This window comes from Lytechinus pictus, chromosome 3, assembly GCF_037042905.1.
Source record: "Lytechinus pictus isolate F3 Inbred chromosome 3, Lp3.0, whole genome shotgun sequence".
NCBI classification, from domain to species: Eukaryota; Metazoa; Echinodermata; class Echinoidea; order Temnopleuroida; family Toxopneustidae; genus Lytechinus; species Lytechinus pictus.
In genome coordinates this window covers 63141013-63168997 of record NC_087247.1, presented here as the reverse complement: position 1 = coordinate 63168997, position 27985 = coordinate 63141013, and the positions used below count along the sequence as shown (strand labels likewise).

Below are 27985 nucleotides of genomic sequence, written 5' to 3'. Positions count from 1 at the left end.
GAAGATCAAAAGAAACTAGTAAAAGTGGAATATTCTTCGTTTATTTTGTTGATTATCTCTATCCTTGACGGTGAGCATATTTCATTTTTTCCTGCATATACTCTAAAAAACGAAGAGCTACGAAGAGCTAATTTAGCTCTTAAAGAGCGTGTATAGTGACTGCACTTCGGAGTGCTGATTTTTCTCGTTCAAATTTGAACTAGACAAATCAGCACTCCGAAGTGTAGTCACTATATACGCTCTTTAAGAGCTAAATTAGCTCTTGGTTTTTTGCTGTGTAACTGACATGGTTCCTCTTAACAAACAATATACCCTCATTTGCCAAAAATATATCGTACCATTTACACGAATCTTTTATTTTTGGGGTAAATTAACTTTCTTTATTGCTGCGGTGTTGTTGTTTTCTCTACAATCAAATACAGTGTGGCCGTAATTTCGGTATGAAAAAATCTTTCTTGACACGTTAATGAGTTGTACGTGATGAAAAGACATCACATCATGTACCACATAGCAGATAAAACTCACTTCTTTACATATGCAATAAAATGTGTAAAACGTTATTCATTATCTAAATGGGAAAATACATATGGCAAGTGAGGGTATATAAAATTTAGATATTAAAAAAACCTGTCAATATCTTTTTTACTTTACTTGGAGATAAGATATGTAACTCTTACAAATTTATATTTTTTAATTATATATAAACAAGATCCATCTCAATTACCTTTGTTTAACATTATGATTATAAACGTGTACATTATATCAATACTGGTAATATTTTACGAATAATGGCATGTCACATTCTGGATTGTAGATATTCATACATGAAATCATGAAGCTATGTTGCAGAATCATAAAATAAACACGTACAATCGAATCGAGTGAAATTTACAAACTAAGGTATTTTAGAGGGCACCGTGAGCTACTCACAAACAGGGGAAAAAAAACCTCTGACACAACCCTTTCCTCGGGCTCATGTATTCTCATGTACATAATATAGTTGGGGAATTGGTTGATCATTTTCATTTCACGATTAATTGGATTCAATGAAGGCACCATATTCACATAGAAAGATATATCTATAACGTCAAAATTTACCACTGTGTATCGAAAATGGCGAGAGGTAGTCGTATATTTCTTTAAAATAAAACCAACTTTTTTTTAACATTGAAGATGATGCCGGTTTTCCGTTTTAACGAGTATTGATCATGCAATTCCTGATAGGCCGTATAACATCCTCGATGACATCAGGTGGAAATCGCTCCAGGATTGAAGACCAGGTGGATGATTCGCCAAAGGCCATAGTGTGTAACTGAATGACATCAATGGGTAAGCAATGCTTAAACCACTCTTGTATTTGAGCAGGAATAAAGAGAATTTCAGGGTCATCTTTCATCAGTATAGAAACCATGAATTCTACCCGTGATACCCATGTATCAAAAATAGACAGCACTAGAGCCGATGCTACAATCGTCTTGATTTCATCCATCGATGACATCCCTGCAAGAAGGAGATACGATTGTATACCATTCTTTTTACGCTCAAAACAAATACCAATATCGATTATCGGCTATAATTTATAGCAACAGTTGAAAAGTATAATACTTTAGGCAAAGCGTTGATAAAAGGAAAGAAGATTTGAATCATGAACAATCTGCATTTAAATAATTTTTAACTCAAGAAATACATCATGACCGCTATCCATTATTAGTAAAGAATCCACATATCAACTCCGCACGTAATAATATTTGGCCATGGAGTATGGGTATTGCTAAGTATCTGGTTATGGTTTATCCAGTATTACTGATCGTTGGTGTAACGGGATAGAAGTTAAATGACTGGTCACATCGGTATCCCTAATAACTAAACCAGTTTTAGAATCGTATTCCATTTCCATCCCTTGATTGTTAATGAAAGCCATCTCAAATTTAGGTGCATCATCAATCTAATAGATGCAGGATGGTGTCGCGTAAAAATCTACTGTAATCACGTAAATGAGAAGAACATTCCCTTACGTGAAATCTATGTGATAATAACACATACTTACATTTGTCCACTAAACTGTCAACCAAGCAGAAGCTGTCTTTAGGGTTATGAAGAGCTGCAGTAATAGCTCTGCAATCAACTCCGAATTCTGTCTCCAAATCGTTGAGGTTCCATGTCCACCATCCGTCATTATCCTATATTTATTATAATTTGAAGTCATGAAACTAGGTGATGTACCATTGTCAAAGAGTTACCTCGCTAGTCAGGGGTGGATCCAGCTTTCGCTAATAGGGGGGCCGAAAATAAAAATTACTCATATTTTCCCCGATCGGCAGCTCAAAGTTGATTTGTATTTTTTTCTTTGAAGTGGTAGTCACTTCTTAGCTTTATTCTAACAAAACATAAATTAATAAATAATATTCTCATATAAGCCCTAATTGAATAGTAGAAGCGCGAAGCGCAAGCTTTTTTTTTTAGGAAATGTCTTCTTTTTTTGTCCTGAAAATTGAACATATTGAGCAATGATTGTGATCGTGAACAAGATGTGTATGTAACTAAATAACTACTGCAAGCGCGAATCGCGAGCAGGTATTTTTAATATACGATCTGGCCTGATGGAAAACAGAACTGTTTGCAGTTACCCATGAAAACGATACATATTTCAATGATCAAATAATGCGAGCGCGAAGCGCGAGCTGAAATTTTTTGATATTTTGACCTAAAAATTTGACATTCTAAGCACTTTTTATAATCATAGATAGGATAAGTATATAACTAAACATTTCATGCGAGCGCGAAGCGCGAGCGAACAAAAATGAGATATAGACCTAACAACGGGACACACTATTCATGTTTCGTAAATCCCGAAAAGGATGACAAATTGGGTATCTTCCTACAAAATGCAAGCGCGAAGCTCGAGATGAAAATTTGTGATATTCTGATATGAAACTGGATAATTCAAGCACCTTTTGAGAAAAAAACTGCGTATCTATTGTGTGCACGTGTTTTTGAGATTTAGACCTATAGGTCCGTATTCTGAAGTCAGGTTTAACTTAAACCTGACTTCAGAATACGGGCCATAGACTCTGGGCATTCTTAATACATTTCTTTTATCATCTAATATTAATGAGAGCTCGAAATCTGATATTAAGGCCTGGAAACGGGACATTGTAGGCATTTTTTAATGTTTTACGGCCTACTTGTGCGCATAAGGTAATCGTCCTATGCTGAGCTAATCGGCCTTTGATGGAGTGCAGGAAACCCAATGTGCAGGACAATGTCTTGATGCGCAGTTGCGGTAGCGTGGTTTCCCTGCATGTGAATCAATGCAGAGTGCGGTGCCACTGCGAGTAGGCCTCTGTGGGGATCGGGCCGGCAGTTACGAGGCCGTAAATTAAACATGGGTATAATACCCCCTTCGAACTTTTCTTTCTGTTTTTAGCGTTTCTCTCAAGTTTTTTTTGTTGGGGTTGCCAAAAAATAGGGGGGGGGCGGGCCGGCTCGCCCCCCCCCCCCCCTTGGATCAGCGCCTGCTAGTTGCGCTCTCTCGACACAATCACCCCTTGTTAATTTTTCTGAAGATGGGAGATTTAGGGTTGTGATAGGGTTTTTTAGTTCAGAATCAAGTGAGGATAAGGATTAAGGTAAGGTTTGAAGCCCAGGTCTATCTTTGGCTTAACGTGTACATTTTCATTAGGAGCAATTGTCACAGGGGCAAGTGTCCGGAAACTGTTGAGGAGGGACATCTTTCATCAAAATATAAGATTTATTATGGTTATAGGTATGATGAAACAGAGTGGCCGTGCAAAATAAACATGTAGATAAATTATTAAAAAGTATGAATGAATCGAATGAACCAGGTACACCAAATTATTAGTATATGGATTACTTTACAAAATTAAGTTGCATTGTGATATGGTGCATTTATTGTGACCTATTAGCTACTGAATTCCTATCTTTAGGCTGGTATCGTTACCATTATATTCATGTATTACTTAAGTTTAATACAAAAAAGTTCGATATCAAAATAAATATACTGAAACTTAACTGCACACGTCAGAAAGTAGATGTACTAAGCAGTTCACTTATGTGTTAAGTGTTTCAACAGGTAAAGGGAAGAATAAAAAAGTAAGAACATTTTGAGCAAATCGATGAATGACCAAAAGATGACGATCAATTGTTTATGTTTATAAGAGGTACATTTTAAACTCACCTCTTGTGATATCTTTAGCAAACGCCTCATTGTTTCAATTCCTGGTTTATCTTGATCATTCACAACCCCATCAACCTTCTTCTCGTCGTTCACACTCTCATCTTTTTTGTCTTTGGGAGAAGTCGCCAGATACGATTTGTAGGGAGCACAGGCATCAGGCATCCGTCGTAGCTTCTCAACATGATCTTGAACGTCATCATGTAACTTGGTCGATCGAACCGTCTCAAATATCTGATCAAGTAATGAAGCACGGACCTCAATCTCTTCTAACTCCTCATCTCTGCTTTCAACATGTAGTCGTTCAATGGGTTCCGCAACAGCACTTGCTAGTGACATTTTCACTTCTTGGACTGCTTCCAACATCACTGGTGACGGGGCTCTTCTTGCCTCCAACAACAACGGTGACACAGGTCGTACCGCATCCAAAATCATGGGTGATTCGGCTCGTAGTTCCAGTTCTTCTGACTCAATAGGCTCTAATTGGACTGTCTTAACAGGTTTTGCCATTTCATATGAAAGCTGTGCTGATTGAGCATCACGCATCATTAACACAGGAGATTCAGCACGCTGTAACATCACCGGTGACGGCGTTCGTATTTCGTCCAACATCACGGGTGATTTGGCTCGTAGTTCCAGCTCTAGTTGGACTGTCTCAACAGGTTCTGCCACGGCTGTTGCGTATGAGAGCTGGACTGATTGAACCTCACGCATCATGAGCACGGGAGATTCATCACGCTGTAACATCACTGGTGAAGGAGCTCGTCTTACCTCCATCATCACGGGTGAAGGAGCTCGTCTTACCTCCAACATCACTGGTGATGGCTCTCGTCTTGCCTCCAACATCACTGGTGATGGCTCTCGTCTTGCCTCCAACATCACTGGTGATGGCTCTCGTCTTACCTCCATCATCACGGGTGAAGGAGCTCGTCTTGCCTCCAACATCACGGGTGACTCAGCTCGTAACTCCATTTCTACTGGCTCAATACGCTGTAATTGGACTCTCTCGTCATGTTCTGCCAATGCGTATGAAAGTTTGGCTGATTCGCGCATCATGAGCACGGGAGATTCATCACGCTGTAACATCACTGGTGAAGGAGCTCGTCTTGCCTCCAACATCACCGGTGATGGCTCCCGTCTTGCCTCCAACATCACTGGTGATGGCTCTCGTCTTGCCTCCATCATCACCGGTGATAGCTCTCGTCTTGCCTCCAACATCACTGGTGAAGGAGCTCGTCTTGCCTCCAACATCACTGGTGAAGGAGCTCGTCTTGCCTCCAACATCACTGGTGATGGCTCTCGTCTTGCCTCCAACATCACTGGTGATAGCTCTCGTCTTGCCACCAACATCACTGGTGATAGCTCTTGTCTTGCCTCCAACATCACTGGTGAAGGAGCTCGTCTTGCCTCCAACATCACTGGTGAAGGAGCTCGTCTTGCCTCCAACATCACGGGTGACTCAGCTCGTAACTCCATTTTTTCTGATGGCTCGATACATTCGATTATCTCAGCATGTTCTGCAATGTAAGATTCTTTACTGACTGATTTAATTTCATGCATGATGGGTAACTCTTGGGCTGCCTGCTCTGGAGCTGCTTTCAATAATACTGGATGATAAACTGTTATTTCCTCCACCGTCTCGTAGACATCACATGAAGCTTCGTAGTATGTTTCTTCCTCGAGAAATAATGGCATAGATTTCACCTCCTCCACGGCTATGACTTCTAAACCTTGATCTATAGGAGGGGAACTCATGACAACAGTCTCTTCCTCAGGAACAATTATTTCTTCTTCGAGAACCAGAGACTCAGATTCTAATTCATCACATGTGCTGATAGAAGTTCCCATTTCCACCGCTTGCTTTTGGTCTTTCCACGTCTTAAGGTCTTCCTTGTTTAGTAGATTTTTGCATCTGCAGCATAAAGTATGAGCATGAAGATAGTTCATTGATGAAGAGATATCGATAGGACAGTAACACGGTTATCGATATATAGCCAGAATCGACACCGCACTTGCTTACCCAATTTCATAAATACAAAGGGATAAAATTCAGTTGTTGTTTTTTTGAGCAATTTAGTTGAACAAAACAAAATAACATGGACAGTGCTTTTATCATTTGCATCATGGTTTTACTTATCAATGGTCGAATCAAGTAGAGGGGACACTTTGTCATTAATTTTCGAGGAGTATCAATAGCGACTTTCGATTTCAATTTATTCTCAATTAAATTCGAAAGCTTTTTACTCTCTGCTGATTTTGGTCAAGAACAATTTTTCCTAAATCTGCGAATTTGTAATTTATGAAGCATTTAACGAAACAGATTGTCCCACAATTTTAACGAAATGTTTGTAATCAGATAAAGACAACCGTGATGTAAAAACGTTTACGTTATCATCATTTTACATGATATTATAGCATGTACAATACAAATCGTCATAAAAAAGGCATTTCAAGTCATATCAGCACCATGCCCTATTTACACTAGATTACATAAGATTACATAAAAGAATCACATGATGTAACATATCATTGCAATTTAAATCAATTAAATGAGTGAGAAAATGCCTTAATTCAAAATGCTTCATCAGAGTATTTTGATGTTTATTTGACAAAAGAGATTAAAATCATCAGGAAATGTATTGAAAGTCACTCTTACATCTTTGCCATGTTAGTTAGTTTCCGGTCGAGATCAGTATTGGGTAGTCCATCGCTCTCGTGCATACAATCAAATAACACCTTGTGTGCCTCTTGTACTTCGCCCTTTACTCGAAGATGAAATTGTGCTAAAGCAAGACACGCCTATAAAATTACCAATTCGGGAAATTTTATCAAAAACTTGCAACTACTGCAACTACTAATCAATTTTCAATAAAATAATTATGTTAATCAATTTATTGCAAACACAATAATATCAAGTTAGTTTTGCCTTGGAAATGAGAAAAAAAATTATCAAATTTATTTGACTGTTCGGTGATAAAGTGTTCATTTTATGATGTGTATGTTTGTAGGAAAATTGATGAAATACATTGCATTGAGAAAACAGGTATAAAAGATGATTAGAAAATTCTCAAGCATTTATCTGCTTGCAGTAAAGAAGCTAATATTAATATATGCATCTGATGAACTTGTACAATGTTTTAATTTATTTTCTGACAAATACGCATATTCATGTCGATCTTCATCAATTAACATTCTGATGTGTCCTATTTTTAATATACTAAATTCAATACAAATATTTCAAAAAAGAATAATAATGTATAGCAAAGAATAGAGATGATACTAGATCATTGTAAAAATAAATGGTAACAGTATGATTCAACAATGTAAAACAGGTTAAAGTTCAACAGCTTGGAAATATACAAAGTTTAAATTCCTAATTGACATAATACATAGCTCAAAGCATTAACAAAATATTGTCGACAGTTTTCTTATATGAAATGTAAATGTCTACCTAACAAATCAGAGTGCACTCTACAAAATGAGTGGTTTACAATTATCAGAAAAGAAATTGCGAAAAAAAATAGCATCATCACATTTCAGTATTTCCAGTATGGAAAATATCATTCAGACGATGCCAGAGGCATAATGAGCCAAAAATTTTGAGGGGTCTTGGTATGGGATATCGCGAAAAAAAAATATATATATTTGTGAGCGAGCGAAGTGAGGAAGCCAGCATTTCAACATTTTTATTACAAAAATCCAAATTTGTGATAGATTTTGACATAATGTTCAGAAAGAATTTGATTCATCCCCACTTTCCTTTTCTATCCTCTCCTTTCTTTTTCTTGGTCTTGAAAAAATCACTGGACTATGAACTAGCATGGCCTTGGTAAGGAGAATAAAAACACAAACTTCTTCTTCTTCCTAATGACGTACATGTGGAATGATGGACTCAACTTTCAAATGTAGATATTTTGAAAGATACAGTTATACTGACCTTCTGAACGGCTGGATGAAGTGGTTCAAAGGAATCAGTAGCAAGTTTCCAAGCTTGTTTGTATTGATGTTCAGCAGTAACAAAGGAGAATGAACTTTGCGCACTGCTCGCACGGGTCAATGTCTCATTCACTTGGGTCATACTGCAGCTCTATAAATACAACATACGAATTTAACTGTAACAAACTATATTTTAAAAAAGCTGCAACAGGTAATAAATAAGAAAGCTATTATTTTTAAAAATCATTATTATATACTTATATCATACTTTCGTGTTATTTAAAATCATTTAATTATATACCATCATGTTAAAACAAATATGTCTTCTATTAACAAAATATTATTTACATTATAATTTCGTATTATTATAATACATTTTTGTTACCACTACCAACACAATATAGTATGAGCATTAGAAAGAGCGGAAATCATGGTATTAAGCATACCGTTTCTATTCCTGTTGATGCATCCTGTATTATCCAAGGTGAGCTCGTGTTGTAAGACGTTGGCCACAATCCTTCTAAGATAGTAGTCAGCGACGGTCCGTCGGTATCCATATTCTCGTCCTCCTTTCAAATAGAGGAATAAGGAAAAGACTGTTGTTTACACTTTATAATCAGCGGTAGATATGAAGATACTTAGCGAGTACCCTTTATCTCTGTTTGCTGTTTATATTTCATTTAAAGTGGCAACATCACAGATGATCTAAAAATGTGTTAGTAACATGACTTTAGGAACAAATGGTACATGTTCTTGTGCTAACAGTACGGAGCCTTTAAAGTGCCATCGACTTGACGACTTGGCGAGATACTTTATGTCGACATGGCGAGATACGTTATCTCGCCAAGTCGACTTATAAAAAGTTATATACGTTATATGTCAACATAGCGAGATATTTGATCTTGTAAGTTGACTTATAAAACTTATGTCGACATGACAAGATATGAAGTGTCCAAGGCCCGGCGAGAGTCCAAATATCTCTCCAAGTTGACATATAACTTTTTATTAGTCGACTTGGCAAGATGAGATATCTCGCCATGTTGACATATAACTTTTTATAAGTCAACTTGGCAAGATAACGTATCTCGCCATGTCGATATATAACCTTTTATAAGTCGACTTGGCGAGATAACGTATCTCGCCATGTCGACATTTATTTTTTTGTAAGTCGACTTGGCGAAATAACGTATCTCGCCATGTCGACATAGTAAGTTTATTATATCGACATGGCAAGATAAAGTATCTCGCCAAGTCGTCAAGTCGATGGCACTTTAAAGGCTCCGTAGAAGAGTGATAGGCCTACCCAAATGATTCAAGGGCTTTTTTCAAAACAAAGTGAGACTTTATTCATGATCACATTTTGTAATAAAAGAAAAAAAAATGTGCAATTAAGATGCTTGTAAACGACAATATTTTAGGGGATTTTTACATGAAAGGACTAGTCTTGCGGTTTATTGAGTGACGTTTTATCCAACGGTTACCATATTAATAGCTCTCAGTAAAATAAAACCAAGATAAATTGTCAAGTCTAACAACTTGGTGGATAAAATGTTAATGCAACTTGATGAAACGCTCCCCTAATCTGCAACTTACAAAATGCCACCTGAATATAACAAAGCTGTATGGTCAAATGCCTTTTTTCAATGTGATATCCAAAACTTGGAAATAAATGTCATGATATATTAAACAAAGCAATAAAGATACATAATATCGCCACTAGATTTTTACTGCAAGTGAACTGATACTCCTCACCTTTCTAATTTTTAACTAGCATGATTTCGTTTTCAGACCTATCATAGCTTACCTCATCTCTCTTCTCTATGGCGATAAAGCTGGTGAGAGGAGATACGATGTTAAACTCAACTCCTAGTTTAACAAGATGTATTCTTACATCATCCATCATGGCATCATTCTCCAGTCTGTTTGCATGGACAGAACCAAGCTCCCAGTCTCTAACGATTCCTCGAGTGGCCAAACGATGTAGAGTCTAGATTAAACCAAATAAGAAAGGAATTCACATATAAGTTAGAATACCAGGTTTCTATGTATGTCTCGCTACGCGGAGATCGCGATATGAAATGTATCGTAAGTATAGAAATATCATAACAATAGTTTTGATCCTCATTGCCACCAATATTGACAGACAGTTAAAATTGATATAGGAGTTACAATAAAACATTATCTGGTCGATTTGTGTATAACACGCAGTTGTGTGAGATAAATACAAGATAACATTTCACCTAGTTAGTGGCGTAACTACGGGGGGCATGGGGGGCACGTGCCCCCCCCCCCCCCCCCCCATCGGCTGGAAAAAAAGGGGGAGGAGAAAAAGTGGGAGGGAGAAAGAAAGAGAAACGTAGTGGGAAAGAAGAAATCACTGTTCATTATAATGTTATATTATAATCGCAATGTTTGTTTAGCGAGACAGGTATGCATTATTTGATCAGTGAGATACATTTCCGTTTAAAGCACTGTCCTTAAAATGTTTCTATTAGGTCAGTATACCTGGCGATTGAGCGCGACTCACGGTACGCCACTGCACCTAGTACATGGTGTATACTTTGCCAATGGGGATTAGATTCATTATACTTACCAACCCTTTCGCTGAAGATGTTTCGTCGGCTGATACTTCAAAACATTCAGTTCTTCCTTCAATCTCTGCTTCTAGTTCCACCTTAATCATAAACATCAGAAATGTTTACAAGAAAAAACCCATCATAGTTTTCATTGATTGCAGGGTGAGCATGCATTTTTTTTTCTAAATAATTGATCACCTTAATTTATTTTAATATAACACGAAACAAAAGATATTTCTTGATTTCAACAGTAATATTTGCACCAAAAGTGGCAAATTAACAAGATATATCAAAACTTCATAGTGGTTAGCAATTACCTCATTATTTGGAGTTATGTTCAAAATTGACATAACGTAATGGTGTAAACTCAAAGCTGTGAACTAAGGTCTCCTATAATTTGTTCTGAAAATTTGAACGTTCGTTTCTGTTCATATCTAATGCTGATTACCTGAAATAATTGTGTTCATTACTCTTGTGAAAAGTATATTTGCGACATTGGCCTTTACATATACATAGAATGGAAACACACCTTGGAAACCTCTGGACCCATGGCATAAAGGACCAATCGCGTTCCTGTGAATAGTGATGCATTCTGGGAAGGGGCTTGAACTATCTCCTTCCTTGTCAAATGTATTGGTGCATCACCCTTTGTTGAGATCCAGTTGACTTTGATTGACGTGGCTGCAGGCTGACAAGAACGCCTCACTTGTGATTGAACCTTGTTTAATAAATGGTAGAATATTCAGTTATAGGGTTGAAATAGGTTGATGTGATAAAGCTACAGTAACACGCAGGAGGTTATGTTTTTAGAACAATTGACTTAATGATGGAAACACTGGATTAAACATTTTGTTGAAAAGTTTGAGGATGTGACTTTTTTTCCTTTTTTTTTTCTTCAAATAGATCAAATTGTATTAGCTATATTTTCTTAAGGAAGTCTCAAGTCGACAATGTGGAGGATGCAAATGTGACTATATTATTCATAACCATACACGTTGGGCCCACTGGACAATATGTTTGAGGTGGATATTGTGGGTGTGATTGTGTTGGTATACACTGTAAAAAAATGAAGTGCTAACTTAGCGCTTCCAGTGTTGTATAGTGACTGCACTACCAGTGCTGATTTTCTTGTTCAAATTTAAACTAGAAAATCAGCACTCGAAGTGCAGTCACTATACAAGCACTTTAAGTGCTAAATTAGCACTTCATTTTTTTACAGTGTATATGAATGTCTGGAGGGAGAATGGTGATACATTTAGTAATGGGGATATTTGAGATTGAGCAGGTGTGGGTGTGGTCCTCACATAAAGTCACTACTATAATGGTTGTAACCGAACACCGTCGAGGCACACGTACGTTTCAAGTAATTTATATTCTTGCCAGAAACCCATTGAATACACGATGGTTGAGTGCAGCACATTTTTGATCAATTTCTTGCATAATGAAATTTCTCAGATATATACGAACGCATGACCCTCTGCGAGAATAATTTGCCATGACCATTACGACGCTCCCACACAACTGCAACTAGAGTGTTACCTTTGCTTCCCAAGTAGATTTGCTCCTGGGATCGAATTGTTCATAAGCTCCACCTCCTGTATCAGCTAGAGTACGTAAAACGTGACGGTTTGATTCAGAACTGAAATAATACAAAATAAATTTCATGTTCAAAACCACTTAATTCAAAAGTTATCACTTCACACTTCACTTTCCGCATAACAATGGATGAACATCGATTTCGAATGTATCACAATTATTGCATCATGTAACATCTCAGCAACAATAAACACCTACGCCAAACCAAACCTAAAAAAAAAATCAGTGCAAATCACCTCACACTAAATATCACCATCAAAGACATCACATTACATCACATCAAACCACATCACTTAGCATAGAAACAAACCACACAACATCACATTACACAATATAACACTAAACCTGACAAACCAAACACTTAGCATGTGACGTCACTGACCAGCTAACACCAGTCACACAGACACATTACATTGCAAAACTATACAGCATCATATAATTCATAAGTACATAAAATCTAATCAAATTAAAGTTACGTAGTTACCTGACTCCGAATGTGAAGAGGCGATTGATTTGGCGATTACTCGCTACTTCTAAGAGCGTATCTTGTTCATTTGTCACGTGGCCATCAGAGATAAGAAATCCGTTGCTGGTAAGACGAACATCGCTAGATGAGAGAAGAGACATAGCTCTCAATGGCCTCCAAACCTCTGTAGCTCCACGCTCCCAAGTTACCGTCATCAAAAACGATTCAGTGTGTTTGATGTTCTCATCAGTTGCTAAGACGCTAGTTGGGTATAACTCATCGAAATCTAAGTGAAAATGATAACGATTAAATCTATAACGAAAATGAAAATCTGTAGGTGTTTAACTTAAATGGTTATACGCACGTCGCATGAGTTGGTTACAACTATTCCACGCTGAATTGCACAGAGACTGAACTACAGTTCTCGATTACCGTACCCTATGAATTCAATAAAACCAAGCCCAAATCCCCATCTGGTATGATATTAGCCACATTAAAATACTATTTCTGGAATGTCCTTGATTTAAAAAAGCCATCGCATGAATACCTGTTATTAAACACATTTCAAGTGGTAAAGTTATTAGAGAAGAATGGCTTATAGTATAGAGTATTCTGGGTGGATTCTTTGCATGGTAATATATTGATCGCACCTTTTATCTGATTCCAGCTCCATGTCTGATCGTTCTAGAATATTCTAATCTCATTTTTAGATACTGAAAAAGACTGCTGAACCATCAGTCTATTTTGAATGTTTGCTGAATTGACTTGTTATCACTCATTCAGTTTGCTTCCGAATACATACCATTTCCAAAAACGACAAGGTTATAACGGCTCTGTGGAGGAAGGCTTTCTAATACCATATGCACCAACTTCTTAGCATCATTCATTGGTTGTCCTTTCATGGATGTCGAACGATCTAACATGATGACTACTTCAGGGTTCTCTATAGTTGTCACAGGAAACTCCGGATAAAATACCACCATGCACGCCTAAAGTTTAATTTCAAAGACAACCGAGCAAACTTTGAACATTATTTTTCTGATGACAAAGAACGTAAATTACCCTTGATAATTAACAAGTTTGAATATTCCCATTTTGATGCAATTTTAAGTTTTATGTAAACTAACGGTAAATGTATTAGAAATATAAAATATTTCATCCAAAATTATTTCATGCTCTCCCACCACTCACCTGTCTGCTATGATCATCAGGAAGTGTTTCCCGCCAAATTCGTGGTTTATGTGCGTTATCCATCTCAACCAATAGCTGCAGACCATCCACCAGTTTATCACCATCACACATAGCTATCTCGAGAAGTTTCTCATCCTTTTTCTTTACGAAAAAATGAATAAAATGTAAGTCACTTGGTAGTAATTAATTGTACATGCATAATATATTTTTGCAAATCAATCTGACATCGTTGTGACTTGACTCGATGTGTAAGTAAGAAGTATTTGGCTTCTGACCAAAGATAAATACCATGGGCCCTTACCTGCGCAAAGTCGGTTAAAGGGATTCAATGTCTTCATAAACCATGATAGGTTATTAATTTAAACACTAACATTGTACCAAGAGCTTCTTTCAACTCTACCTGAGATTTCTCTCAGAAAATAGAGTATCTAAGTTTGTAACATCACTGAAAATGCTTACCTGAACCTTAATTGAGTGAGTAGGACAGTGGATGCTTCTAATCCTAGAGGGCATTTCAACCTTGGCCATGAAAGATTCACTCCTGAAGAATAATTCAATAACGTCATTGAACATTATTGAAGATAGCGAATAAAACTACCAGTCTTTCCAAAAAAAAAATCACCCCAAACAATTACAAATATACAGTGGTGCTCAAAAGTTAGTGAATTCCACCAGAAAATGAACATACATGTATATAAAGTGTTAAAGTTCTGCTATGTTTTATATATTTAATCATGTTAATTGTGAAGTCGAGTGATGTAATAATAAGTTTGTTTCTCTGGGCTCGCCAAACATTGTAGTGTTGTCTACATGCAACACTCAGCATGAAATAGTGCATTTTGTGGTGGGGTTCACTAACTTTTGAGCGTAACGGTATACATGGTATAGTATACAAATAATGCACGTAAGCTCATGCATGCGGGGCCAAAGAGCCAATGGATATACCGCACCGAGGTCCGCAGGACCGAGTGCTTTATATCCATTTGGCGACTCGAGCAGAGTTCATTATTTAGGTCCTCTATGCACAAGAATGCCTGCATTGTTTTGTACACGAAATCATGCTTCAGAGCAAATTTTGGTCCGAAATGCAGATACAAATGGTTGCGTACTTTCAAACCTGGTTCAAGAATTTCTAAGTGGACGTCACGACTTTGATCTAAAAAGATGCACGAGAAAAAAAATAATCGCCTAACACATATGCCCATTCAGGCAAAAGTATTGCACTAAAGGTCGAAAGGGAGGAGACCCCCCCCCCCCCTCCTATATCGGATTTACATTGAACTCCTCAAAAGCAAGGATCATGATTATCTTTTTAACCTTTTTCATATACATATCGCACCTCATATTGCTATCCACTGACTAGATGACTGCATAATACAAAATCATCCGCTTAGGGGGCTATACATGAAAATAATGTCCTACTGTCCATCCAGGGGATTAATTGGAAAAACGTAGGGAGAGACTACCCACTTCCCCTATGAATTTCCTAATAGTAATAAAGAGGAAAAGGTGAATATTTAAAAATAAATCAATTAAGAAAAAAAATCTCTTGTCGATCTAACCTATTTTGCTTGTTTTCGACGACGCCATCTACTGCGTCACCCTTTTCATCAACAGAGCCCATCAGAATTTCTTTCTTCTTCCATGGCGCTACACTTCCAAGTAGATTGAATGCAATACGGTCACCCTCGACTACCAGCTCAGTAACGTATCGAACCGAGATGACAACGCATGAGCCAGGAGGTAGATTCCCAACGGTGATTGCAAAGACATTCTTTAGAACAAAAGTAATCACAGTTCAAGCTTAGAATCATTTAATATAATACAAACCTTAAAGCAGGGCCGTAGCCAGAAGCATTTTGTTGGGGGGGTGTACCAGCTAAATTTGCCAACTAAATTTGGCGTGATCGCACCAACGTGAGCACAGGGGGAGTCTGATGGGGGATGTGCCCCCCCCCCTACAATAATCACATGCCAAAAGATTTTGAATTTTTAGAATTAAATTAGTGGCATTTTGGTGAATACTTTAAGGTAAATTATACAAAGATATACAAAGATATTTGCACTGTAAAAATAAACATTTTGGATCAAAATAGAAAGGCTAGTGTGCCGTAGTTGCTAACTTGCAGTATAATTATATACCCTATGCATTAATAATATCAAAATCAAAGACTTTTTTATTTTTAATTGACCTTCTGTGCAAGACACTCAACTAAAATTTCAAGAGTGCTACTGCTAACAGTGGCATACCGTGGGTCGCGGCATTGGGGGGGCAGCAAAAATTTTGAGTCATTAAGTGGGCGCGCGAAGCGCGCTCAATTGCCAGGTATACTGACCTAATAGAGACACTATAAGGACTATGCAATTAAACGGATATGTATCTTAGTGATCAAATAATGCGAGCGCGAAGCGCGAGCTGAAAATGTTTGATATTCAGTCCTAAAAAGGGACATTATAAGCAAAGTTTTGTAATCATGATATGTACCTGTCTCACAAAACAAACAATGCGAGCGCGAAGCGCGAGCGGAATTTTTTTGTATAACTTGACCCAAAAAAGGGACATTTTAAGGACTATCTTTTGGAATTCATGAAGTGCGTACGTATCTCATCATAGTCATCTAATGCGAGCGCCAAGCGCTTGCTGATTTTGTTATAATTACAACCATGACAACTAAGCACATGAAGCACTTTTTGTGGTAATCATGAACATGATACGTATTTCACTAATGAAATATTGCGGCCCAGAAGCGCGAGTTGACAATTTTTGAAATTTAGACCTGAAGAGGGGCATTCTATGGCTTGTTTGTAGGAATTTACTAGTTTCACTAATCAAGTGATGCGAGCGCGAAGCGCGAGCTGAAAATTTGTTATAATTAGATCAGAAAAAGGGACATTTTAAGGACTGTCTTTAGGAATTTGTGCACTGCAAAAAAAAACGCCGGTGTTGATTTAACACCAGCCCGGTACCTATATCGGTCCACACCAATGCAAACGTAAACACAGACTGGAAATGTTTTATATTAAGGCCTTAAAAGGGGGGCAGTCACTTCAAGTATATATTCATGAAAAAACATATATCACTACACAAAACAATAATAACTTGTGTTTTTTGCCAACTGCAAACTTGTAGACAAGTCTACAAGTTGTACACTTGTCTTCATGAATTTGCCAACTGCAGAGTTCTGTTCTTTTCAGTTCTGAAACGGGGCAGTACTTGTACATCACTTTGTCTTGCCTCTAATTTTACAAAACTAATGTGTTTGTTAAATCGTCAATAATTGTGGTATAATTTGCAAACTCACAAGCTTGTTTATATTAGGGGAGGACCGGGGGCTTACTTTGTGCGTTATTATAGCTCCATCTGTTTTGTCCTTTGTATTTTGCTGACTAGTAGGTCTCTAAGCCTGGCTACATGCATGGACTTGGATTTGCCAACTGGTTGTCTTTACTCCATAAGTCGTAACCTTCTTCGAAGTTGATACCTCTATTTTTCTTTCCTTTTTTTTTTCTTTCTTTCTTTCTTTCTTTCTTTCTTTCTTTCTTTCTTTCTTTCTTTCTTTCTTTCTTTCTTTCTTTCTTTCTTTCTTTCTTTCTTTCTTTCTTTCTTTCTTTCTTTCTTTCTTTCTTTCTTTCTTTCTTTCTTTCTCTCTCCCCTTCTCTCCTTTCTTTTTTTTCTTCCTTTCTTTTTCTCCCCTATCCTCCATTTTGCCAACTGGTACATGATTTTGCCGACTGCCATGAATGTTGGGGGGGTGTCACACCCCCCCCATACCCCCCCCCCCCCCTCTAGCTACGGCCCTGCCTTAAAGGTTATGAAATTCCTAATCTTTGTTGAAACTTATCTTTCAAGCCCTTTCTCAAGCACGTAAGCTTTTATCTTGCAAATTTGCAAGGCAACACCATGTCCATGGTGTTTTTATTCCGACTATGGAAGAACGAGAACAGATAAATCGAGATAATTATTTTGAAAACACCAGTCAAATAAAAAGAAAATGAAACTTATTAAATGCCTCCCTCTGCTTCTCTCACTATCTCTCTCTTTTCATATATCATGCACAGTATCTTTAATAATGTATATGTACACTTTTGAAAATACGTAAATAAGTAAATACTATTAGTGTTATTTTCTTTGATATCATGGGACTTTGTTTCATCACTAACCGCTGCCTCTTCTTCCATGAGGTAAGCCCCATGTCCTTGTTCTTTAGCTTTGTCATATGACTTCCGCGCTTGTTCTTTCTCCTCTACTATCCCGATGACGTGTTTGCCATTGATATAGGCATCGAATCCACAAACAGCTGCTCGCTCATCAAGAGGAAAGACGTAACGGGTTTCCGCAGTCTGCTCACCAATGTTTCGGTACTTCTGCAGAACAATTACCTTGGAAAAATGTAATTGATAAGTAAAAATATGTTCCATAGTTTCACTGGTAGCGAATGAACCCAAAGTCACTTCATTGTCACTGACATTGGTGATAGGATTATAGACAAAAAAAATAAATTTCACAGATCCTCGTCATCTATTTCATAGCTTCAATGCTTATCCGAATTATATACATGTAGCTCTCAATTTCTGCCATTCAACTCCGTAAAGACGTTTGCGGTTCAAACGTTTTAAAAGAATTTTATTCATGAGCCGAATTCACATAAAAAGAAATAAATTTTATTATTTAATCACACGTAGGCAATCATATGAAAACTGTGTTGTAGATTTACAGTTCACATACTGTCTTTATCATTATAACAAATATATCTCTTTTGAAAAAAAAATGTAAATAAACATAAAGTCAATATGTCATAGAAGACAACCAGTGTGAAAATGTGTAATACCAAAGAACGGTTGGATAACGCATAATGCAGTAGTTTACTTTCAATTTTGTATGTTTTCAATGATTTTGTGTCAATAACACCAGATATGAATAATAACACCATTGATATTAGATGAGAGTTGACATAAGTGCAGTATTATGGATTGAAAATTACCTCTGCTGCCAGGTCAATGATTGATGCCCTGACATGAACAGCTTCTAATTCAACTTGACCTTCACCTGTTGTATTAAGACCTGCCTTGACCTTGGCTTCAGGATACACCATTCCTTGCACATCAAGGATGTCTAATATTGAGAAACAGTTTGAAATAATTATCTTGAAATGAAAGATGTATGTTTCTGACAGCTGTCAAAAAAGATAACACTGGGACAAAGAAACATAGCAAAAGAGCAATCATTACTTTGTGTAATAACTGACTCTGTAGGTTTGGTTGAATATAACACAATATCTGAGTTTCTTGAGTATCAAGTACAATACTCTACGACGCACTTAAATTTGACTTTCGTAATTAAATCTAATATGAATAGACATAGAAAACTTAATGATAAAGTCATCCACACATGTTCAATAAGTGTGGAAGTGTATGTACTTAGTATACCTATTTCGTCATCATTGTTATCATCAGAGTCCGTATCATCACCGCTACTGTCATCACTGATTGAGACTTGGGATGCTGAAGCAGACTGATTGTCTGTATCATCTGAATTTCTTTCTATCAACTTGAACTCAACGAGGTAGCGAAGACAGTGTCGGTTGGCTTGGTAAACCACATACTCATCGTCCTAAAATCATTTACATAAACAAAATCCTAACTTTGGTTAAAATTTTGTGCAAGATAAAATTACTTACTGCATAATCTGCAACATATTTTGTGAAATATATACGATTTTATATTTTACAGAGAACGTAGAATAATTAAAATATTTTGGCTAAACTGTCTTGAAATACATGGATTTTCTCCAACGGAATTAAGCTTTTTCTAAACAGTCATAGTGTGTTAATTCGCTAATTTGTTGGAGTGCAAGAGCGAATGGGTGTATGTAAGTTAGAATGATAGTGGGTGATGAGGGTATGTGGGGTGTTAGTGTTTGGGTTGGTGGTTGGGTGTGGGGTATGTGTGAGATAGAGAGAGAGGTTTATAACTTATGGTGTGTAGAGGAGAGCGTATGTAGGTGGGAGTGAGTATGAATATGTGGTGCGTTAGGAGAGGGAGTGAGGGTGCGTTTGTAAAAATATGAATTTTAATCAATCATACCACAAAGAAGGATTCATTTTGCTCAGTCTTCCTAACACCATGAACGCTTTCAAATCCTTCAGGTGCACACTCAATATCTGTCCTCTTCTCATAGATATCCTTCATTTTCCCAAGGGCTACGTTGTTGATTGCTAAGAAGCGTGTTCCTGTAAACTTACCAGGTGTGGAGTACTTTGAACAAGTACTAAAAATAAAAAAGGTAAACATATTTTTAATTGAAAATGATTCCTATATACAATTTTGAATTAAACAAAAAGAATTCTTTATGTCAAACTTCTAAAATGTGTCATTATTTAAAGTATCAGTTGAACTATTTTCAATTCATAATTCAAAATCAGAATAATAACGATAATAAAAATAAACGTAGGGCCTAATAATTAAACCTTTTTATAATCCCATAGGACATAATTTGCCTTCTCTAAGCACGTTGAGAGAAAGACACCGCAAATGAGGGGAGTTGAGGTATAAGTTTGTGTATGATTCATGAAGGCGTCGTTACGTATAGCACAGAAGGTAATCTAGGATGAATCGAACATAGATATTTAAACGAACTATTATCATCATACAGGTTAGTCAATGTAGTTGGAGAATCATCCATAGTAACCAATATAATTATTTCATTTGAAAGCCCAAAAGGATAAACTCGTAAAATACGTTAACTGCTATAATAATTTTCGGAATGCCATATTAAGATTCCATCCATCGATATATAAGAATTTCGATAGATCTACTGTATATCAAAGACTTTGATGGAAATGTCATTCTTTTCACTCCGTTTCGTAAATATTCTGCCAATGTATCAATCGAAATTATGAACATGTCGCCGATTGTATTTCAGTTTCTGTAAAGGTTGCAGTACGTTTTTTAGAGTAGCTGTTCATGACTGTATTTTATAATATCATAATGGTGATATGGATATATCAGGATTACCTCATACAATCTCCGAAATAGATTCCACTCCCAAGCATCCCTGCATCCCAACGATCGATACCAAACATCTCGACCACGATCTTTGGTAGCAGAATACCACTGTGAAAGGATAATAAAAGACAGCATTGACCTTGTTGACGTGTTTAAAAATTAAGCTGGGAATATTTTAGCTCAGATTAGGAAAGTTTTTTATTGATGGACCATAAGCTGAGGGGCTGCCACGAAGAAATGTTTTAAAATTGTCAATAACTGTTGCATTTTTCACCACACTTAAAAATATAATGTATTTAAAGTCAATTTTACACCAAAACTGCAGCATATAATTATTTACGTACTTGGAGTTGTTTTTATTTTAATACTGATCACGTCGCTTACTGCAATCACAGGCATCATTTTAGCCAAATCTCTTGATTATAACGATTACATATGCATTTACATGAAAAAGATTTTTAAAAATCCAAGTAGGGAATCGTTAATATTATTTACCGTGAGAGGATTCCGAGGAAGTTGCAAGCTTTCGATGCATGGAAGAGCAGTCTTTCATTCCCAATCGTTCGATTGAATTTGAATTCATCGAGGGCTCGATTGATTGCAAAGATTCGTTGAATCGAAACCATGTGATCGCTAAGTGCAAAAAATATTGGTCATCGCAATGGTATGCTACTTGGAAAGGCTAAATATTATCGGCTTACTTCAAAACGTCAAAAGAGCTATTACTGCTAAATCCATTTTTCTTCAAATAAAAAGAGGGTATATAAACTTTTATCCATTGTCAATTGAAATAAAACAAAGAAGTTTCTTAGGTAGTGAGTATACAGTGCGTCTCAAAAAAACTATACACTATTGAAATGGCTACCAATAAAAAAATTATGTCACTTTGGGGAAAAATACCTATAAGCCAATAAAGTCAACTTTCAGATGACACCAAAAAGTTGGGAAATTGTTCATGCTTTAGTGAGCACTACCCACTTAAACAAAGGGTATGGAAATTAGGCTGGGCAGGAATTAGCCTTCCAATTTCTTTCAGTTTTTGAGATGCGAGTCCCTTGGAACTTGCAAACTTGATGGTGTTGTGATAAATCAATGATCAAGCATTATCAATTTAGGTTTTTAGAGCAAATTTCAAGAATTATTCAATTGAAATTTAATGCATGACTGAACATGAAATACAATTTTAACTTTTTCTAGTGGATCTCAGCAATGCGTTCATGGAAGTCAGAACAGGGGTGAGATTGGACTTAGGTGGGGGAAGTAGGTTGATGGGATAAGGGTCAACAAAACACTTAACCCCCCCCCCCTCTACCCCTTTCTCCCCTCCTGATAGACTAGCCTTTGCTAGGGTGAGCAGGAATTAGCCTTCTAGTTTTTTTTTAGGTGAGTCCTTTGGAACTTGCAAGGTTGAGGATGCTAAGTTACTGATGAATTGAGATCAGTTTTGGTTTCTTAAGCAAATTTTAGTTACTAAATTGAAATATAATGTATGAGTAAACAAGAATTATAATTTTGGCGTTGCATTTTTAGTTTATTATGTGGATTTTAGCAACTGTGCTTGTGAGAGTCAGAGAAATGTGATGGTACATGTACCTGTTACATGCAAGGGGGTGAGATAGGGTAAGACTGGGTTAAAGGGGCATTCTTCTTTGTGTTCTCTTACAAATTACAAATCATGTCCTCACCCCCGCCCTCCACCCCCTTTCTTTCTCCCGAATGGTATTAAAACTTAAATGCCAAGTGGCTAATGGTTGATGGGTCTTTCTTCTCGTTGAATGATTATTAAAAACTTGACTAATTATGGTGATTTATGAAATAATTTATTGAGAAAGCTGAATTTTTGATTAATAATTTATTGAAAAAGATTAATGTTTGATTGTTCACATTGATTGAGTTGATTTACTAACAAATTGCTGATTGAATGATTGATGGTAAAAGTTGATGACCTAATATTCAGAATTTATTATCTAATTGACAGTCCGCTAAGACTTCATGCGTACATGTAATAGCAATCAGTCTCGATCTAAACAGGAGGGGGGCGGACCTGTAGGAGGGAGGCTAAACGTTCTGTTGACCCTTTTCCCATCAGCTTACGTCACCCACTGAAGTCCTATCTTACCCCTATTCTCCTGACTCCAGTGAACACACTGCTGAGATCCACATTGTAAAGTTAAAATGCTGCACTAAAGATTGCAATTCACGCTCACTCACGCATGTAAGTTCAATTTGATAATTCATGAAGTTTGCTCTAACAATTTAAATTGATAATGAATGACCATTAATTTATCACAACACCCTCGAGTTTGCAAGTTCCAAGGGACTCGCCTCTCAAAAACTGAGAGAAATCAGAAGGCTAATTCCTGCCCTCCCTAATTTTCATACCCTTTGTTTTAGTGGGTAGTGCTCACTCAAGCATGAATAGTTTTCCAACTTCTTTATGTCATCTGAAAGTTGACTTTATTGGCTTTCCATATATATAGATATTTCCCCCCAAAGTGACATATTTTTTGTTTGGTAGCCCTTTCAAAAGTGTATAGTTTTTTTTAGACGCACTGTAGAACGTGTAATAGAAAAGAAGGTCATGTCATAAAGTTGAAACTCTAATAGATAAGATCATGGAAAGCAGACTCAAAAGGCGTTTTTCAAAACTCCTTGCAGAACGTATATAAAACGTATAACAGACCATTTTAATTCATTTTATGAATGAATAATTTTAAAAATGAATAAACATTTGTTATCGAATCGAAATATAGTTTCGAACATCTTGTGTATTCTTAGCCCTTAGAAAAACATTCCTGCGTAATTTATATAGATGTTCAAGCTTCACGTGACAGTGTGTGAATTATCAATCAAAACTACTGCATCGCAAAGATGAATGACAACATAAATTACATTCTTTATAAATACGTTTCACCGTGCAATTATGTATAAACCATCAAAGTATGTATTTCGTGTTTATATAAACTCTTTATACAAAGTTCAAACTTAAATAAAAAGAGGATGCTTACATTGGTTGTGAGCTGCTCATGACGAGTTCTTCAGCCTTCTTGTATTCAGGATGATCTGTATCTAAGCTCTCAATGTAACACCTCATTGCCCGGTACTTAGACTTAGATGAGGGTTGCTTCTTCCATCCCAGTGCTTCATTCACATTAATCACGTCTTGGATTAGCTAATACAAGATTAAATTATCACAAAATATAAATCATTAGATATATGGGTAGAAAATTATCGAAAATCTTTTCGATTTTAACCTACCTTTAAAATTAAACAGTTCCCGTACTTTTAAAAAGCTAATTACTGAATCATTTGTCTTTGAGTAATATAAACTACCAAGAGTTATCGATGAAAGGTACATTAATTCATTGTATTTTATTGAATCCCAGATGACTGTGAATAAAATGTCTATTTCATATAATAACATTGTTGAGTTTAATACATTCATTTTCTACTCATCAACGTTGAAAATGCAAAATGGTTTGAAAGTTTTAAAGACAACATTTCATTATCTTTAATTACATTTTAAAATGGAAATGATTGAACGAGGATGTACATTGGAAATCAACATATCAATGGCGTTTGTCGACTAGTGTGATAATCACAATAGTTTAAAAATGTATTTCCCAATTTCGTAGATGGCAAACATTTCAGATCCTTACCTATATTTCTCCTTTGCTATTTTGACATGGAATTTCTTTTGTTAGTAATCATTTAAAAATTTATCTGTACATTTTGTGGGGAAAGTAAAGAATAGAGTGTCCCCATAAAATTATTAAAACGTTATATGTAAGAGTTTCTACCTGGCAGAGGTCCTGTTTGATGGCAACCATTTTCATATTAGTAAGATCATTTCTGCACTCAGCCTTGTGTGGTATTAGTTCATGAAACTGCTCACTCAGTCCATGGATGACAGATTCATCCTTGCTTTCCTTGTCGAGGAGGGCGCGCTTGATCTGTAAAAGAACAGACTCGGCTTTCTCGACCTAAACAGTGAGATGAAATGAAAAAAAAAATATTCAGTAAGTTTGTTTCATTAGTTAAATTTTATTGAGTTGTTTATTCCAATTAAATGAATGTAAGCTGTTATATACATGTACTAATAAAAAAACACATGATGTTTCTGACCTGAATTCAAGTCAAAATGTTTTGTTTTTTGTGATAAGCTAGTTTTTGTGTAGTTTAAATATAAAATACAATTATACTTACTAGGAATTCAATTAACCGTATGATAAACTATAAAGATTTGATTGTTTTGGCACCACTCGCCTAAATTTTAGAAAGCGATATATTACCTTCCCTATAGGAATAGATTTCACAGGAACTGTAAGAACTTGAGAAAGTTCTCCCATCGATTCCTTCCATAGATTATCAGCAAGGTGGGCTACTTCAGAAGAAACTTCTCCTTTGGATGCTTGAGACTCAAGTAGGCGCTGATTAAAGAAAATATTCACACAATTAATATTTGAATTGAAATAAAGTTAAAGAAAAACGGAAGAGCTAATGTTAAAAGAGATCAGGGAATTGGTGATTGACATGAATGGAGAAGATAAAAAGAGGATATATTGAGAGAGCACACTATTTGTTGATGCTTCGGATGCTATTATACTACAATGTAGTATAATTTGCAGAGCAATTACAATGGGATGCAGATGAGACTCTTAAACCAATTACCTGTAGAATTATTCATAAATTTCTGTATGCATATTAGATTGTTTTTCTGAAGAAACAAAAGCTTTACCTTCGTGAGAACATTGGATCCCAGCCATCGCGAAAGCATTACTTTAGTTTTTGTCATGTTATGAGATTTAGATGTCCATATATCATGTTGCTCTTGGAAGATCTTCAAAGCCTCTGGACCAGTTTTTGCTAAATAACTCTTCTTGATTCCTGAATTCTCATCCTGGCAAACAGAAAGAGAGATGCATTATTTTACACAGTTGTAGAGAGGTGAAGAGAGAGCTTTATGTCATATTTTAAAAATTCGTTATATGTAGTTTTATCTTTCTATGCTAATGTCATCATCCATTCATTCAGTCAGCGTTTCACTCTCCTCCGTACTATCAATTAGGGTTGTGTAGTTTGTTTTGTCTCTGTCTTTTTTTTCTGTCTCTGCCTGCATCTTTTTCTCTCTCCCCCTTCCTCTTTCTCATGATAATAATGGCGATGGTGGTTTGAAATATTTCCCTGAGCGCTATGAAAAGAACATAGATTACAATTTTTTGGAATTATGCAAAAAGAAAATAATCTTTAAGACATGATCAAATAATCTGTAAACTTGTGCGAAAAAAATTAATAATTACAATAATGATAATAATATTATTATGTTTATTGTAATTTGCAATTGGTATGTTTTTTTCTATTGATTGGTTTTTATTTTATATTAACTTCAATTCTTGACATAAACAAAATGAAATACATATAGCAATTGAAATATCATCTCATGACGTTTTATTGTATAAGATACCGACCCAATAAATTGGCACCCTTCTGTACCACTCTATACTATGAATGTACATACCTTTGTATCAGACACGGTGCCTTGGTGAGTGTAGACTCTATACCTATAAGGACTGGCCTTTGACCTTGTGATTGATTGGCCCTGAAGAACCAATGGAATCCCAACTGTTGTATGCAACTCAATAGATGTAAATTGTATATCTCCATCTAGTTTTTCTTTCTGAAAGTATGCATACCAATATCATTAATATATTGAATGATCGGTAGAAATACATGAATATAATGTACCCGAGCTTCTATTTGTATTTACAGTTGTCTCGGATAGTGAAGCAGCACCAGTCCTTCACTATTTGCCGAAACAACTCACCTCCGATCACTGAATTACTTTAAAGTGCGAATATGATGGACAGATAGACAAATATATAGACCTATACTACAAATTTCTGCCTTAACTTACAAGTAGTTTTTTATTGATGTGTCCCAAAAAGTTCTTATAAGTCATTGAATGAACATTAAGTATGATAAGTTATGCCGTGTGAGTACAACAACAAATCTTGACACCTCACAAATCCTAACTTCAAGGTAAATATATGACGTGATCACATAATCATTAATTGTCAATAATTGTCATTATCTGTTTTTCAATAGATATATGACCGGAAAGATTATCTTCTCCCAAATAATTTGATACCATATATATGTGGTATATCTTCACACTTAGATACTTAGTAGGTATTCTTTATAGTGATTTAAATTTTGACTTGCATCAAAGTAAGGCATGACCCAAATTAATGAATGTCAATGATGTCATAATCTTACAAGGGTTTCATTAAAATCCATTGCAAAACACCTTTTCAATCATTAACATTAGATTTGTTTAATAAATACTTTTTAGTATCAATTCTCAGGTTAATTTCATTGAAAAGGGATTTGCAAATATTTTTACTAACTAATTATAAAGTATTATGAAATCATTAGTATCTGGATTAATTAATTGCAGCCTTGCCTATAATTGGCGCAAATCGAACTTTACATCCCAGTAAAAAATTGAATAACTCCTGATAATCCAAGCGTTAACACATAATAAAGTATTAGATTACTTGAGAGAGGATACTCTTTAAATTTTTATCAAATTGAGCAAATTTATTACCCAATTATTAGTTTTTATTACCCAATTTGGGCAGATTTTAACCAATAGTTGTGTGGACAGAATGTTGCCCATAGCATGATTGGTTAAAAGTTGGGCATTTTATGCCCAACTATTTTAAGAGATATGGATATTGTTGATAATACTCACTTGTAAAATTACATATTTTACTAATTCGCATTGGCTTTCATCGAATTGATCAATTTCACCATCTGTTTCGTTCATATTGAACCTATATGAAGAGATAAATGAAAGGGATGGAAGATATAATGAAGACAGAAAGAAAGTTAACACATTATAAAAAGATAGACGGACAGACATGCATAAAAAACGATTCGTAGAAAGATCATGACATTTAGAGAGAGAGAGATAGCGCAATGTGTGGATAGATGGGTTAAGTGAAATATCCATTCAAT

General features: G+C 36.0%; 1 protein-coding gene across 3 annotated transcripts; it reads right to left on the bottom strand.

Moving 5' to 3' along the window:
* On the bottom strand, positions 1-27800 carry LOC129256833 (protein mono-ADP-ribosyltransferase PARP4-like). Of its 3 annotated transcripts, XM_054895024.2 has the most exons (27): positions 27720-27800; positions 26484-26642; positions 25704-25865; positions 25258-25395; positions 24766-24948; positions 23974-24137; positions 21461-21598; positions 20975-21073; positions 20045-20228; positions 19388-19571; positions 18943-19073; positions 18122-18340; positions 15523-15734; positions 14420-14501; positions 13961-14101; positions 13572-13758; positions 12788-13055; positions 12247-12346; positions 11237-11425; positions 10725-10805; positions 9936-10118; positions 8578-8700; positions 8133-8282; positions 6852-6994; positions 4199-6107; positions 2048-2180; positions 1-1500 (listed from the first exon to the last, which is right to left on the bottom strand). In XM_054895024.2, exons 1-27 carry the CDS (start codon positions 27792-27794, stop codon positions 1193-1195), a joined length of 6045 nt encoding a protein of 2014 aa, XP_054750999.2. In that variant the 5' UTR covers positions 27795-27800; the 3' UTR covers positions 1-1192. The 3 variants fall into 3 exon arrangements, with proteins under 3 accessions (XP_054750999.2, XP_063953614.1, XP_063953613.1); XM_064097544.1 differs by lacking the exon at positions 13961-14101; XM_064097543.1 differs by lacking the exon at positions 21461-21598.
* Positions 27801-27985: the final 185 nt, after the last annotated feature.